This window comes from Gopherus evgoodei, chromosome 8, assembly GCF_007399415.2.
Source record: "Gopherus evgoodei ecotype Sinaloan lineage chromosome 8, rGopEvg1_v1.p, whole genome shotgun sequence".
Taxonomy (NCBI): Eukaryota; Metazoa; Chordata; order Testudines; family Testudinidae; genus Gopherus; species Gopherus evgoodei.
Window position 1 is genome coordinate 733,949 of NC_044329.1, and position 14,529 is coordinate 748,477.

The following is a 14,529-nucleotide window of genomic DNA, read 5'->3' on the forward strand; positions in this document are numbered from 1 at the left end:
CAAATATAGCGATCAAACAACCTTGTGCTCCTATTTGAGAGATTCCTCTGTTTACGATCCCGGGATTACATTAATTCTTTTGGCCACAGTGTCACACTGGGAGCTCATGTTCAGCTGATGATCAACCATGACCCACATATCTTTGCCAGAGTCGCTGCTTCCCAGGATAGAGTTCCCCATCTTGTAAGCATGGCCTGCATTCTTTGTTCCTACATGTATACATTTACATTTAGCCGTATTAAAACACATTGTTTGCTTGTGCCCAGTTTACCAAGAGATCTAGATTACTCCGAATCAGTGACCTGTCCTCTCCATTATTTCCCATTGTGTCATCTGCAAACATTCTCTGTAATAATTTGATGTTTTCATCCAGCTGATTGATAAAAATGTTGAACAGCATAGGGCCAAGAACTGATCTGGTGCAACCCCACTGGAAACTCACCTGCTCAGTGCTTCCTCATTCACAGTCACATGTTGAGAGCTAGCAGTTAGTTTTTAATCCACTTAATGTGGGCAATGTTCATTTTATACAGACAAGGTGGGGAAGGTAATAACTTTTATTGGACCAACTTCTGCTGGTGAGAGAAACAAGGTTTTGAGCCACACAGAGTTCTTCCTTGTGTTAATTTTATATCATTAGTTTTTAATCCAAATACCACCCAGTCTCAAGTCAAATGCCTTACAGAAGTCTGACTATTATATCAACACTATTACTGTTATTAGCCAAACTTGTAAACTCATCAAAAAATACATCAGTTTGTCAGGATGTTCTACTTAAAGTACCAAACAGGATCTTTTCAGGGGGAATAAGGCAAGCGCCACATTTATTGGTAATACATGTATCAATCAACACTGTATCATATGCATATGATAAATATTACACTCACAATCACACACACTCCGTCTTGTTACGAACTAGTTGCTCCTCCTAACTGCACTGGGCAGATGAGTTAGATGGGGGACGGGTGGAGCTGGGCTTCTGCCGATCTGGATCGATGCTCTCATGTTGACAAGACAAGACCTGGGGTCCTCTGCAAGACACCTCACATTTATAGCAGCTTCCCTCTTATGCAAATCTGTACCAGATTCAAAATCTGTGTGTGTCCATTGGTCCTTTGTGCTGCTTCTTTCTGGGTGTTGTCCCAATGCTGTTCAAAGAGGGTGTTTTCAAAAGAAGGTGCTTGCTTCTAATCCCCAAGGCCGTTAATATGTCTGCTCTTCTTTACAGGGGCGGCTCCAGGCCCCAGCACGCAAAGCCGCAGGGAACACTTTTTTAGCCTATTATGGAACACTTATAGTATTATTTTGTAGTCATTTTTGGTTTTCAAATAGAAAATTATTTATGCTCAAATATATTTTATTTTATAAAACGAAGCAAAAAAATTAATAACTTGAACTAAATTTCTAACTGGAAAGTGCATATAAGGTAGTACAAAAATCAAGTGCAAGAGTCAAAATTAAAAACAGTGTTCTACTTAAACTCTTTTTATATATACACAAACACCAAACAAATTAGATTTTTACTAGGAAAATCTAGTTTTATAACCAAAAATACAAATTTGGATTTAACGGGATTGATGTTTCTGCTTTTTCTATCACAAATTCACTTAATATTAGGAACAATGCTGGAAAGTTGAATCCTCATATCAGGCGCAGCATCAAGTCTATTCCTATCTTTGGTTTTTGTTGCAGTATAATACACAAATCCCGTCTCACACAAATAAGTTGTAGCAAAAGGAAGGAGCACTTGAACTGCATGTTTAGCCACATTAGGCTGCTCTTCTATTAGGCTGCTCCAAAAATTATTTAGCAGAAGATCCTTAAACTTTTGTTTCAAATCAGAGTCAGAAATTAAGTCAGTTAGGCTTTCATAGTCGTGCACAGTAAAGCTGACTGGTTTGGCTGTAATTACAAATGGAATTCGAACCTAAGCATTATCATCAGTAGTTCTGGGAAAATATGCTAATAAAGAAGCCTGCAAGTCACATAAGTGCTGTAAAATGATGATGGAAACTTCTTCATGGACTGTAGAATTTATTTCATTATGAAATTTCATGTACCATAGGGAAGCAGTCAGTTATTCTGTTCTACACAAGATGCCCAGAATTCCAGTTTATTTTTAACGACATTTTATCCAAAGTAGTAAAAATGGTCACATTCTTTCCTTGCAGCGACAGATTAATTTCATGTAATTTTGCAAAAATATCTGCAAGATATGCAAGTCTCATTAGCCACGAGGAATTTGTCAGACAGTCATTAAATTTTCATCCTGAATTATCTGAAGTGAAGAATACCAGTAGTTCACTACAAAGCTCAAAAAAACTCACAAGCACTTTCCTCTGGATGGCCACCTCACTTCTGTATGTAAAAGAAATGTTTTGTGCTGACTACCCATTTCTTCGCACAAAATTTTAAATAACTGGGATTGAAGTGGTTGAGATTTGACAAAATTGGTAATTTGTACTGCTTCATTGAACACAGTTTTCAGATATGCTGGTATTTTTTTAACTGCAAGTGCTTGTCTGTGTAGTGCTTTCTGGTGCCACACTTATGATTCGCGTTACAGCTCCCTTCATCTTCCCAATCATTGCCTGAGCAACGTCAGTACATACATCAATACATTTTCCCCAACTAATTTCATGCTTTCTGATAAAACTGTTGATGCAGTTGAATATTTCTTCTCCAGTCATGTTGCTTTCCAGAGATTCATATAAGAGCAGGTCCTCTTAAATCTATATCAGACAAATACTATTGGCACAGCAAGTCCTGAAACATCAGTGGACTCAACTAGCTGCAGTGAACATTCATGGCAAATTTTCAGTTGGCAAACTAGCTCTTTTTCTATGTCATCGGCGAGCTCTTTAATACGGTGTGCAACAGTATTATTTGACAACTGTACAGCATCAATTTTTTTACCAGACTGCTTCTCAACATGCAGATTACAAAATCTTTCACACAAGGCTTGATAAGCGTTTCTCCAAGTGTGAGCTTCTCCAGCAGGCGCTATAAGATGCCTCTGTTGCACATTCGTTGCCTGTTTTAGCAATTTTAATCATCGAAAATTTACAATTTCCAAATGAGTCACGCTGCCTCTTGAAAAAAATTCTCTCTTTGTCTTTGTATTCAGCATGCTTGGTTTCCAAATGCCTACAAAGTTTAGCAGGAGCCAATGAACTGTTTGCTGGTATTTTGTTGCACAGATGCACTGCGCATCAGGAACATCTTTATTTCCAACACACGTAAAACTGAAAGACAAATAACTTTCATCATACTTTCATTTTGGTCTTTTAACACCTGCTGCTTCTTGTTTTTGATATACTTCGGTGGAAATTCTTTCACCTTGGATAACTTACTACTACTAACAGATTTTTCGGCAACAAAAGACGGCGATTGTTCATCCTCACTTTGAAGTGTCACAATATTTTGCTTTTTTATTTCAGCCATAGTTGGAGTACTAGAAGAACTTGCTTTTCGTTTCAAAGTTCCTTCTTTTAGCCACAAATCCATGGTGCTTACGTTTAGTAACAATATTTAGAAATACTGATTTATGTCAAATTTTGTTTGTCACAAATATTTATATTGTTTCAAGAGAAGCTAGCTTATTGCGCACATGGTAAAGACCCACAAGTCTGAACATGCTGAGTGAATGTTATATTCAACATGGCGTAAAGAGAATGGGGCGTGTATCACTGCAGTTTGCGCAGCCCCAAGCGGAAGGGGTACGACATCACTAACTGAAATGTGCCCAAAAGGGGTAGATGTCAACATGCTTGCGTGCTGCGTTCTTTACGCCATGATATTCAATACAAGATCTATCAATAACCAGAAAGTTTTATGTTAATTATAGTCACAGCTACCACTCTACCCCTCCCTGCGAGCACCAGCCCCACAGCTACGGCCCTGCCCCTCTGCACACCCCAGCTACCACCTGCCTCTACCCATGCCCCGGAGCCACCGCCTGCCCCTCCCCACGTCCCAGCCACCGCCTGCCCCTCCCCACGTCCCAGCCACCGCCTGCCCCTCCCCACGTCCCAGCCACCGCCTGCCCCAGAGCTACCATCTGCCCCTCCACACGCCCCAGCCACCGCCTGCCCCAGAGCTACCGCCTGCCCCTCCCCACACCTCAGCCACCGCCTGCACCAGAGCTACCGCCTGCCTCTCCCCTCGTCCCAGCCACCACCTACCCCTCCACACGCCCCAGCCACCGCCTGCCCCAGAGCTACCATCTGCCCCTCCACACGCCCCAGCCACCGCCTGCCCCAGAGCTACCATCTGCCCCTCCCCACGCCCCAGCCACCGCCTGCCCCAGAGCTACCGCCTGCCCCTCCCCACACCTCAGCCACCGCCTGCCCCAGAGCTACCATCTGCCCCTCCCCACGTCCGAGCTACTCCCTACCCCTCCACACGCCCCAGCCACCGCCTGCCCCAGAGCTACCATCTGCCCCTCCACACGCCCCAGCCACCGCCTGCCCCAGAGCTACCATCTGCCCCTCCCCACGCCCCAGCCACCGCCTGCCCCAGAGCTACCGCCTGCCCCTCCCCACACTTCAGCCACCGCCTGCCCCAGAGCTACCATCTGCCCCTCCCCACGTCCGAGCTACTCCCTACCCCTCCCCACGCCCCAGCCCCAGAGCTACCGCCTGCCCCTCCCCACGCCCCAGCCCCAGAGCTACCGCCTGCCCCTCCCCACGTCCCAGCCACCGCCTGCCCCAGAGCTACCATCTGCCCCTCCCCACGCCCCAGCCACCGCCTGCCCCAGAGCTACCATCTGCCCCTCCCCACGTCCGAGCTACTCCCTACCCCTCCCCACGCCCCAGCCCCAGAGATACCGCCTGCCCCTCCCCACGCCCCAGCCCCAGAGCTACCGCCTGCCCCTCCCCACGTCCCAGCCACCGCCTGCCCCTCCCCATGCCCCAGAGCTACCGCCTGCCCCTCCCCACGTCTCAGCCACCGCCTGCCCCAGAGCTACCATCTGCCCCTCCCCACGCCCCGCCCCCACAGCCCCCCCGCGAGCCCAGCTCCGGTCTATGGGGGGGTGACTCCTGGCCGCCCCTTTCTATCACAACCAGGATCACGGCAGAGTGGCAGCTACTCCTCCAATCAGGTGTTTGCTCCGCCCGGTAGGCAGGGTCCGTTCCGCCTTGGACGTAGCTTATGGCTGTCCAATCCGCTGTAGAGCTGAGGTTGCGTTTTTCTGATTGGCAGCTCTTTGGCCTATCAGACACCTCTGACACTTCAAGTGCCAGTCTTAGCCAATCACCGTACGCTAACACAGAGCCCTCGATCCCCGCCCCTCCACACCTTCCCCACCTATGGGCCGTTAGGAGTGGAGCGGCGCGGAGGGGGCGGGGCTCACGCGCCGTGCGGCCCAATGAGGGGCCGGCGCGGGAGGTGAGCGCGCGGGGATTGGAGGGCTCTGGTAAGCAGTGGGCGGGGCGAGCGGCAGGGGCGGGGCGGGGCCGGCGGCGGAGGCGGGCGCCGAGCCGGAGCCGGAGGCAGCGCGAGCCCGGCCGGGGAGGAGGCGGCGCCGCCGCCCCGGGCCCCATGGAGCTGGAGAACATCGTCGCCAACACGGTCCTGCTCAAGGCGCGCGAAGGTGAGGCCGGGCCCCGCCCGCTGCCTTGGGCCCCCCGGGCCGACCGCGGAGCCTGCCGGTACGGCCCGTGGGCAGGGGGCAGCCGGCGGAGGGGGCGGGGATGGGGGACAGTAGGTGGAGGGGTGGGGGCAGGGTAAGAAGAGGAGATGGGGGGCAGTGGGTGGCGGGGGTGGCGGGTAGGGGACCCGGGGGGGGCAGAGGGTAGAGGGGATGGGGGGGCAGGGTAAGAAGAGGAGATGGGGGCAGTGGGTGGCGGGGGTGGCGGGTAGGGGACCCGGGGGGGGCAGAGGGTAGATGGGATGGGGGCAGGGTAAGAAGGGAGGATGGGGGCAGTGGGTGGCGGGGGTGGTGGGTAGGGGGGATGGGGGGACAGTAGGTGGAGGGGTGGGGGCAGGGTAAGAAGAGGAGATGGGGGCAGTGGGTGGCGGGGGTGGTGGGTAGGGGACCCGGGGGGGGCAGAGGGTAGAGGGGATGGGGGCAGGGTAAGAAGAGGAGATGGGGGGCAGTGGGTGGCGGGGGTGGTGGGTAGGGGACCCGGGGGGGGCAGAGGGTAGAGGGGATGGGGGGCAGGGTAAGAAGGGAGGATGGGGGCAGTGGGTAGAGGAGGTGGTGAGTAGGAGGGATGGGGGGCAGGGTAAGAAGAGGAGATGGGGGGCAGTGGGTGGCGGGTAGGGGACCCGGGGGGGGCAGAGGGTAGAGGGGATGGGGGGGCAGGGTAAGAAGAGGATATGGGGGGCAGTGGGTAGAGGAGGTGGGTAGGAGGGATGGGGGGCAGGGTGGGAAGGAGGGATGGGGGACAGTAGGTGGAGGGGTGGGGGCAGGGTAAGAAGAGGAGATGGGGGGGCAGTGGGTGGCGGGGGTGGTGGGTAGGGGACCCGGGGGGGCAGAGGGTAGAGGGAATGGGGGGCAGGGTAAGAAGGGAGGATGGGGGCAGTGGGTAGATGGGGTGGTGGGAAGGAGGGATGCGGGGGCAGTGAGTGGAGGCGGTGGTGGTAGGGAACCCGGGGGGACAGGGTAGGTAGGGGCATGGGGGGGCAGTAGGTAGAGGGGGTGGTAGGTAGGGATTATGGTTGGGGATGGTTAGGGATAGGCATCGTTAACACCCTGAACACATGAGTGCTGGGGCTGGCCAAGCCACAGAGCGCATCCAGGAGCAACAATCAGCAAGGCACAACTGAGGCCTGGGCATGTGGCTGTGGCATGCGTGGGCCATGCGGTGGGGCTGGGGAGAAGCAGTGTTTCTGCTGCAGGAGATCTATGGGGAGGACTTGGGGTCAGTGACAGGGTTGCTGATGGTGGAGGCGGTTGGGAGGCCAGAGTGGGGGAGGAAGGAGTCTGGCTGGTTTGGGGGAAGCGCTTGTTGCGCAAGCTTCTGCCTGTGAGATGCGTTGCAGGAAGCTGAGCCATAGCCACAAACTGGTATGGTTGGGGCAGGCAGAGAGGGGGGCATTTAAGGTGTCTGAAGAGAATCAGGATGAGTTAGCTAAGGGAGTTGTTGTGGGCTGTAGGGCTGTGCTGGTGTCAAGGATGTGCCTTGATTTAAGCATCTTCACTAGCAAAAAGAGGGTAATTATGCTGAGGGATCTGGGTCCTAGACCCAAAACTAGTCAGGGATGTTGAAGGGAAAAAACTTTCCCAAGGGTTTTTGAGAGGGTGGTGGTCATGCTGGGATATAAGGTGTATCGTGGCCCATTGTAGAGAGCCTGAGAAGGTTCCAAGGGCAAAGGAATTGTTGAGAGTGGAGACAATATAGGAAGAGGGAGCTGTGGTTAAATGACAGAAGAAGGAAAGGAGTTTGGAGAATGGATTATGTTGGGTGTGGCTGAGCATGTCGAATAGGTTGGAGTGTATATGGATAAGCTGGGTGAGATTTACGGAGACATTTGTGTGAAGCCCCCGAGTGTGGGTGTCAGGCTGGCACTTGTTACCTGGGTTCACAACCTGGCATCTTGTTGGATCCTTTGCTGCTGGATATCCAGGTGCCAGTTGAGAGAATCTTCCATCGCTTTTGCCTGGAGTCTGAGTAAGGGATTTAGCAGCAGGTATCTAGGTCTGTCATTTCGGAGTTGAGTCACTGCAATGAGCTGTACATGGGCCACATCTTCAAAGGAGCCTGTTACGTTATATTCAGCCCAGACTCTCCAGTGGGTGAACAAGGTTTTATTAAGCCTCAGACAAGTGGGAATGTTCGACATCTTACAAATCCAATGGAACAAGTTGTTTTTAAACAAATAACCCTTCTCCAGCACCATGTGCCTGCCAAACCCTGGAGCACTGAACTCCAGAGTGGAACTGACTATCCTCATACTGAGCAACTGAGCAAGATGCATAAACAATGTCCAGATGCAAATTGCTTTCTAGAGGCTCTTTCCCTTCTGATTACTCTGAGTGCTGTTAGTAACACAAGGAGAGGTTTGTTTAAACCGTATGATTTTTGGTTGACAGTGCCTTATCTGAGACCACCTGGAGATTTCAACTTATCCAGAATGTGAGCTTTCCTAGGGGGAGCATCTCTCACTGGTTTTCTGTGGCCTGTACTGGCTAGCAGCCCATTTTCATGGGATGTTTATGAAGTCAGCTTTGACCTATGAAGCCCTGGACAGTTTGGGTCTTGCCTCCTTTGGAGATTACTTTTCTCCTTGTATGATTCCACAGCAGCTGTGTTCCCCAGGAGTGCACAAGCTCACAGGCCCATGGCTTAAGCAAGAGAAGCCTGGGGTGGGACACTCTTGGTGAAAAGTCCTTGACTCTTGACTTTCCCTCTCCTTGGTCTGCTAGGTCCTGGATTGGAGATCCTGTCTGTGTTCAGCCCAGGATCGCCACTGGGGAGGCTTTACGGTGCTGCTGTGCCTAGTTTATCATGTCATTAGTTTAGGTGTGTGTCCTGAAAAGGTTATAACTAAATGCCTCGAATGTCTAGGGTGGGTAAGGAAGGGGAAGGTATTAGGAATGCTCCAGTAGAGGAAATACCAACATGAATTGGATTTGTCAGTTTCAGAGAAGGAAGCCAACTCCTTACCCTACTTTTTCCTGGTCAGATGAATGTGGAGAAGAGACTATATGAGGTGGAAGAGGGAGCAGGAGTTGCCAGCACTCTTGGCACTGCTCTCTCTAGTCTGAGCTTTTAGTCTTACAAGCAGAGAGGCATCTGTCACTGGCAGCCCACTGGAAGCATGTGTCTGCTCAGTCAGTTTTTCTCCCTCACTGAACTCATGGTTGCATTATTGGGAGACCTCTTTCTAACCTGAGGTGTGAGGATCCTCTCCCCTCCCCTCCCCTCCCCTCTCCCAGTAGGTTTTCTGCCCTGAGCAACTCTTCACAGGCCTTGCCGCATGGTCTGAGGATGGCTGGGATGTCGGTGAGCACAAGTATGCAGGTCAAAGCTTCCTGGCTCACAGTGCCGCTGCGACCAAGCATGCGCTCAGCTGCCAGGGAGGAGCAGTAGTGCCGCTTTCAATAGGTGGCACACAAGAAACTTGCACGTAGTGCCTAGTGTTCACTCTTGCCCTTCCCACTGCTGCACTTCACCACTTGTCTCTTGATGGATGCACAAAGTAGCTGCACAGTGAAGTTCTGGTGCTGAGCAGTCACCCTGAACCTTGTTGGCCTTATCCTTATTTACTATGGAACCAGATCTCAACCTGGTTCAGTGCAACGGCAGAGACTCTCTCTTCCTCTGCTAGCTAGGCTCTGGGGGTTTGCTGCGGGCTGGGCATTATTAGATTTCCTTTGATGTATTTTCAGTCCTGGAGGCCAGCTGGCTTTTGGTTTCTTCATCACAGTCTGAGATACTAGAGAGTTTGAATATCCTGTGCTGCTGGATGCTCTGATTCTGGATTGCTGCCCTGACATGGTTACTGAAGGAGAGGCGCAGACAGGGCATCGTATCTGTTGCTGCAGAGAAAAGCAAGAGCCGGACGTGGCTAGCCATGTCTATGGAGTACAAGAATATGCAGTTATAACAGTTAATGCAACCAGAGTCTGGAAGGGATAAAAACTCATGCTCTGAGTGTTAAACCTGTTAGGGACTAGGATGAGACCTACATGGTAGGTAGTTTACCTCGCATCTGTTACTGCTGGGTTTCTTTTAACTTCCCTGAGGCATCTGGTGTTGGCCTGGCAGAGGCAGGATACTGGGCTAGATGGACTGCAGGTGTGATCTGGCCTGGTGATGCCTTTGTTGCCAAAGATCAGCCTGGACCCTGGAATTTGAGTTCTAGATTTCTTGTATGTCATTCTGAACCCTGAGGATTGTGGACTTTACTGATCAGGAGGCTGGTGAACTCTGCAGGACTAGTGGGATAAACTTGTCTCTAAATGAAGCCCCAGAACTTTGTGTCTAGTCCTGCACTCAAGTGGCTGTGAGACTGGCACACCTGTCTATTTGCCACTGTTCCTTACTGCTGATGTTGCACCAGGAACACAAGCCCCTTTAGGGTTTCTGCATCTCTGCGCTGCAGTTCCTCTGTCAGTAAAGCCATTTACACACCACACTGGATCTCCATGGTTCCAGAGCCTGTCCCAGAGGCTGCTGCTATCATAAAGGCAAAGGAGCACTGCCTGGCTCTGCAGTCTCTTGGGCAAAATGGTAGATTTCAGCCTGACTATCCAGCTGCCTCTGTAGTGGCTCTCCCCACCCCAGTGCTGACCCCAAAACTTTATAGGTGCAGGTCCTACTCCTTTGCTGACTCCTATAGTGACCATGGGCCTCAGCCCTCTGGAAAATGGAGCTGGCTCTGCCCGGTGCTGAGGCTGAATTCCAGGACTTCTGGGTTGGATGGCAGGCTAGTAGCAACAGAACTGTGTGAAGCGTGGGGCTCCCTAGAGGTGCAAGTTGGCTGTGAGGGTGATTAGCCAGTGGAACAGCTCACCACTGGAAGTGGTGAATTTGTTCTCATGTGAAGCTGTTAAAGCAAGGCTCCTTGTCTTTCTAAGAGATCTAGTTCAGCCACACACTACTGAGGTCAGTAGTGTCACTTATGGAGTGAAGAAGAAGAATTCCCTTCATTGCAGAAATAGGGGGTGAAATTCTCTGGCCTCTGTTATGTAGGAGGTCAGATTAAGTGAACAGAGTAGCCCCTGGTGGATTTAAAGTCTATGAAAAGGGTTTGAAGATGAGGGTTTTTGAGGAAAAACAAAAGCTGAATAGGAATGTGGGCAGAGAAACTTCTCAAGCTACTTGAAAAACAGGTTTGGGGTAGAAACCCCAGGCAAGATTGAAGACTCAGGCCAGGTAATCCCAGAGCTATGTGCCAATGAGGTGGGAAACTGAAATCCCTTCAGTGTTGGACTTAGATATGGAAGGATCCAGTGTCTGAAGGGAGATGCTATGAAAGCCTCCAGAGCAGTGGTGGGTAACCTGCGCCTGTCAGGGTAATTCACTGGGGGGTTGTGAGATGGTGTTTACATTGGCCGTCCGCAGCTCCGGCGAACCGCTGCCACTGGGAGCTGCAAGCGGCCGTGTCTGCGGATGGTCAATGGAAACAGTGTCTCATGGCCCGCCAGCGTATTACCCTGATGGGCCGCAGGTTGCCCACCACTGCTCCAGAGGAAACTAAGTGGCAGCAATTATCTTGCTCCCAGACTCGAGATGTGAAAGGAATCCTGCTCCTGCACTAACTGCCATAAATTGCTGACTTCCAGAGACTGGAGTCAGTTACTCGCACATGGGGGAATAGGGGACCCACAGCCTCAGTTCTGGCCAACTATCCAGCAAGGAGCTCAGACGGCTTTTCTGCTCTGCTGTTAACAGTCACTTTCCCTGGGCGTCTGGGTGCAGTTAAGCACACTCACAGAGTTAATGTGCTGTACAGTCTTTTATTAGAACCATGGAAGGTACCAAGCCAGAGTTTGCAATATATGTGATTAGAGAATGGAAGATGCTGGACTAGCTGCTTGGATGTGCCAGAGCAGTAGGTGGCTATGCCACCTTTCTGCATCCCCCTATCCTGGGAGTCAAATTGCAAAGCCCCCCTGCAAGTAAGAGCAGCCTGTGCTGGTGGACAGAACCGCTTTGCTGATCAGGATTGCTGGCCAGTCCAGCCCTCCCTGGAACAGCACTTACACTGATGCAGATCGGGTGGGGTGGTGCTGCACTACACCTGTGGAACAGTGCGCTCCAGGAAAGCCTCAGCAGCTGCCTGAAGAGCATTGCAAGTTTCCGTTGCACTACTGCAGGAGGGCCAGGAGCCGAGAGGGGCTGAGGATCTGGCCCACTGCATGTAAAGCTGTATTCTACAAAATATCAACCCCTCCCCCAAATGAACTCCCCATCGCTCACCCACTCCTGCCCTGATGCCTCTGAAAATAGGCCGGCTTGGCTTGGGTGGGGAAGAGCTCCTCCTGGAGAAGGGGCTGCCCCAGCTCCTTCCCCCTTAGGGCAGATGCCCCCACTGTTGGCTGCTGTGAGGCAGTTGTGCAGGGAGGGCAGCTAGAGCTCAGATGGGCGTCCAAGTGTTTGCTGTAACTGAGGGGAGAGCTTGAGGGGTGAATGCCTTGCTGCTGCTGTTCCTTTTCGAAACAAACAAGTCAAAGGAAACCTGAGTTCTGCAGCTCTTCTCTTCTCTTCTCCCCATGCCTCCCCCAGCATGAAGTGGGGCTCTGGGTCTCCCTTCATCAAACCCTCTGCGTGGCAGGTGGGCTCTCCCTGGCTCTGTGGCCCACACCCCCCTCCCTGCCTTCATCCTTGTCACTGATTTGTCCTTCACGCCCTGTCACTGCAGGCTGTAGCTGAGAAGAAGGTGTCTGTGCTGCTGGCTCCTTCCCACCCTTGCTTGCCCTGGGCACTGAGTCACTTCCTTCCTGGGTTTGTAGAGTTACACAGCAGAGCTGCTGATGGGCAGATGCAATGCTGCTGCCCCCAGAACATGCAGCAAACTCTGGCATGTGCACCAGGTGCTCAGCTCCTTGGGCTCCAGTCTGCTATAGTCTGTGTGGCTGCATGAGACACTCTGGACTGATATTTTGCTCTGTGCCGAGCCCAAGTAGTGTGTTGAGCTGGTGGCTTGTGCCTAGTACCGGAGGCAGCAGTGTCTCCTCCGGATGTTTGCCTCTTTGAAGCTTTCAGTGTTGTGCGTTTGCTCAACTGTGTGAAGTGAGCCTGCGGGGAGCTCTTTGCTGATTTAAACAGCTCTTATTGAAGGCAGCAATACCACGAGCTGGCCAGAGCTGGAGACACTTGGTGCTGCGCTGTACCTGGGGATTTTCTGCTGGATACAGTCCCTCCCCCTACCCCTCTGCCAAGGCTTTTGTCTGTGTATTTAGTAAGTGCCCCATCCTGTCCCTTTGTCCTGTCCAGATGGTCTCTTATAGCACCCCCAACCCCCCAGTTGTGGCTGCAGGAAATCTGGCTGATGGGGATGTGCAACCTGGCCAGGATCAACACTAGGGTTGGCTCATGTGTTCAGCAGTTGTTGGTGTGCTGCTGCCAGCTGCTTTTCACTAGCTGATCGATCAATCACAAAGAAACATCTCCCCCCCCCTTTTTTTTCTTTTAAAGAGTCCCATTTCTGTGCCTAAATCAGCTGGGTCTGGCTGAGGGGTGAACACAGCTCAAGTGCACCTTGGCTGACCTGGAGGATTCGCAGGTGTGCTGTGGGCTAATTTCCAGAGTGGATGTCATACCTTGCAGCATTTTAATACTTGCCATTTACATAAAGTATTGTATACTCAGTATTTAGAGAGCTTCCCAATCCTGTCCCATGGCGCTGGGCAGTTAACCCTAAGAGACCAATCTGCTTTTAACAATATTGATGCTGTAATGATATCCAGCACTTGGATCCTGCTTTCCAGACATTAACTAACTCTCGCTCCCTAAGAGGGAGGGAGGAGTTCGTTCCATTTGTAGATGGGGAGGCTGAAACAACTTGCCCAAAGCTACCCAGTGAGTTAGCTGCAGAGTTGGGATTAGAGCAGAAATTCTTCTCTTCCAGTCCCATGTGCATTTTTCGATAGCATGTTGCCTCCCTGTAGTGAATATGTTTAGCCTTGGAAGACTAGGTAGCATGTACATCTCTAATTGTGCTAAGCAGGAAATTCTGCAGCTGGGGACTTCATTCCTTTGCAGCCCCAGGAAAATGTTACCCTTCAGCTTGCTTTCAGAGATGGGGTCTGAATACAGGCCTGGGAGCTAGAACTTCAGCTGATACAGGTGCTCTTAGGCCTTCTCCAGTCTATGCCTTAGTTTCCCCATCTGTAAATGCAGATAACTCCTTTGAAATGCTTGGACAGAAGAGCTCGTTGTTGATTCAGTGACTTCCTGCTCTTCTCTAATGAGCTGGAGTGATTTATCTTTCCTTTAGCAGCAAGGCGGGGTCCTGTCACGCAGGGAGAAAGGCCCCACTGCTGTCTAGATCCACACCACGGGGCTCAGGTCCCCAAGGTGCCTGTTCCAGGCGGTCCATTCCCTGATTCCTGCTGGCTGGGTGTGGCTCAGTAGGAGGGTGTCTCCTTTCCAACTCTCTGTGCTGCCAGGTCAGACACTCTAGCTGGGTCTCGTTTGTGACTGCCTCATTGTGATGTCTGTTCTGTGCCTCTACAGGCGGTGGAGGGAACAGGAAGGGCAAGAGTAAGAAATGGCGCCAGATGCTGCAGTTCCCGCACATCAGCCTGTGTGAAGATCTCCGGCAAGCACTTGGTGAGGAATAGCTGTTTGTTGGATGCCAAATGCTGTCCCCTGCCCTGTTTGCACGTGGGGCTGGCGAATATACATGGTTGGCTTCTTGGGGTGACTCTTAGTTGCCTGGCGGGAGCTGTTGATCCATTGTCCTGCAAGCTCTGCCTAACTGCATTTGTGAGACTCACTGCGTCATGGGAGAAACTAGGGTCACTGTGGTGTGTATGGGGCACAGATCTGCCAGACGTGTAAGAGTTTGGGTGCAGAGAAAGGGGGAATGCTGGTAGGTCATGCTTTCTCCAAGCCTGTTGGACACATC

At 51.5% G+C, this 14,529-nt stretch overlaps 1 protein-coding gene across 4 annotated transcripts in view; it reads left to right on the forward strand.

Annotated features, from left to right (window-relative positions):
* The first annotated feature begins 5,489 nt into the window (after window positions 1-5,489).
* The window catches only part of GRK6 (G protein-coupled receptor kinase 6), a 31,537-nt gene continuing 22,497 nt past the window's right edge, over window positions 5,490-14,529 (forward strand). For 2 of the 4 annotated variants that reach the window (XM_030572127.1, XM_030572130.1), the window contains exons 1-2: window positions 5,490-5,596; window positions 14,136-14,231. In XM_030572127.1, the coding sequence (XP_030427987.1) occupies window positions 5,545-5,596; window positions 14,136-14,231 (148 nt within the window). In that variant the 5' untranslated portion in view covers window positions 5,490-5,544. The other 2 variants (XM_030572128.1, XM_030572129.1) reach the window with 2 other exon arrangements.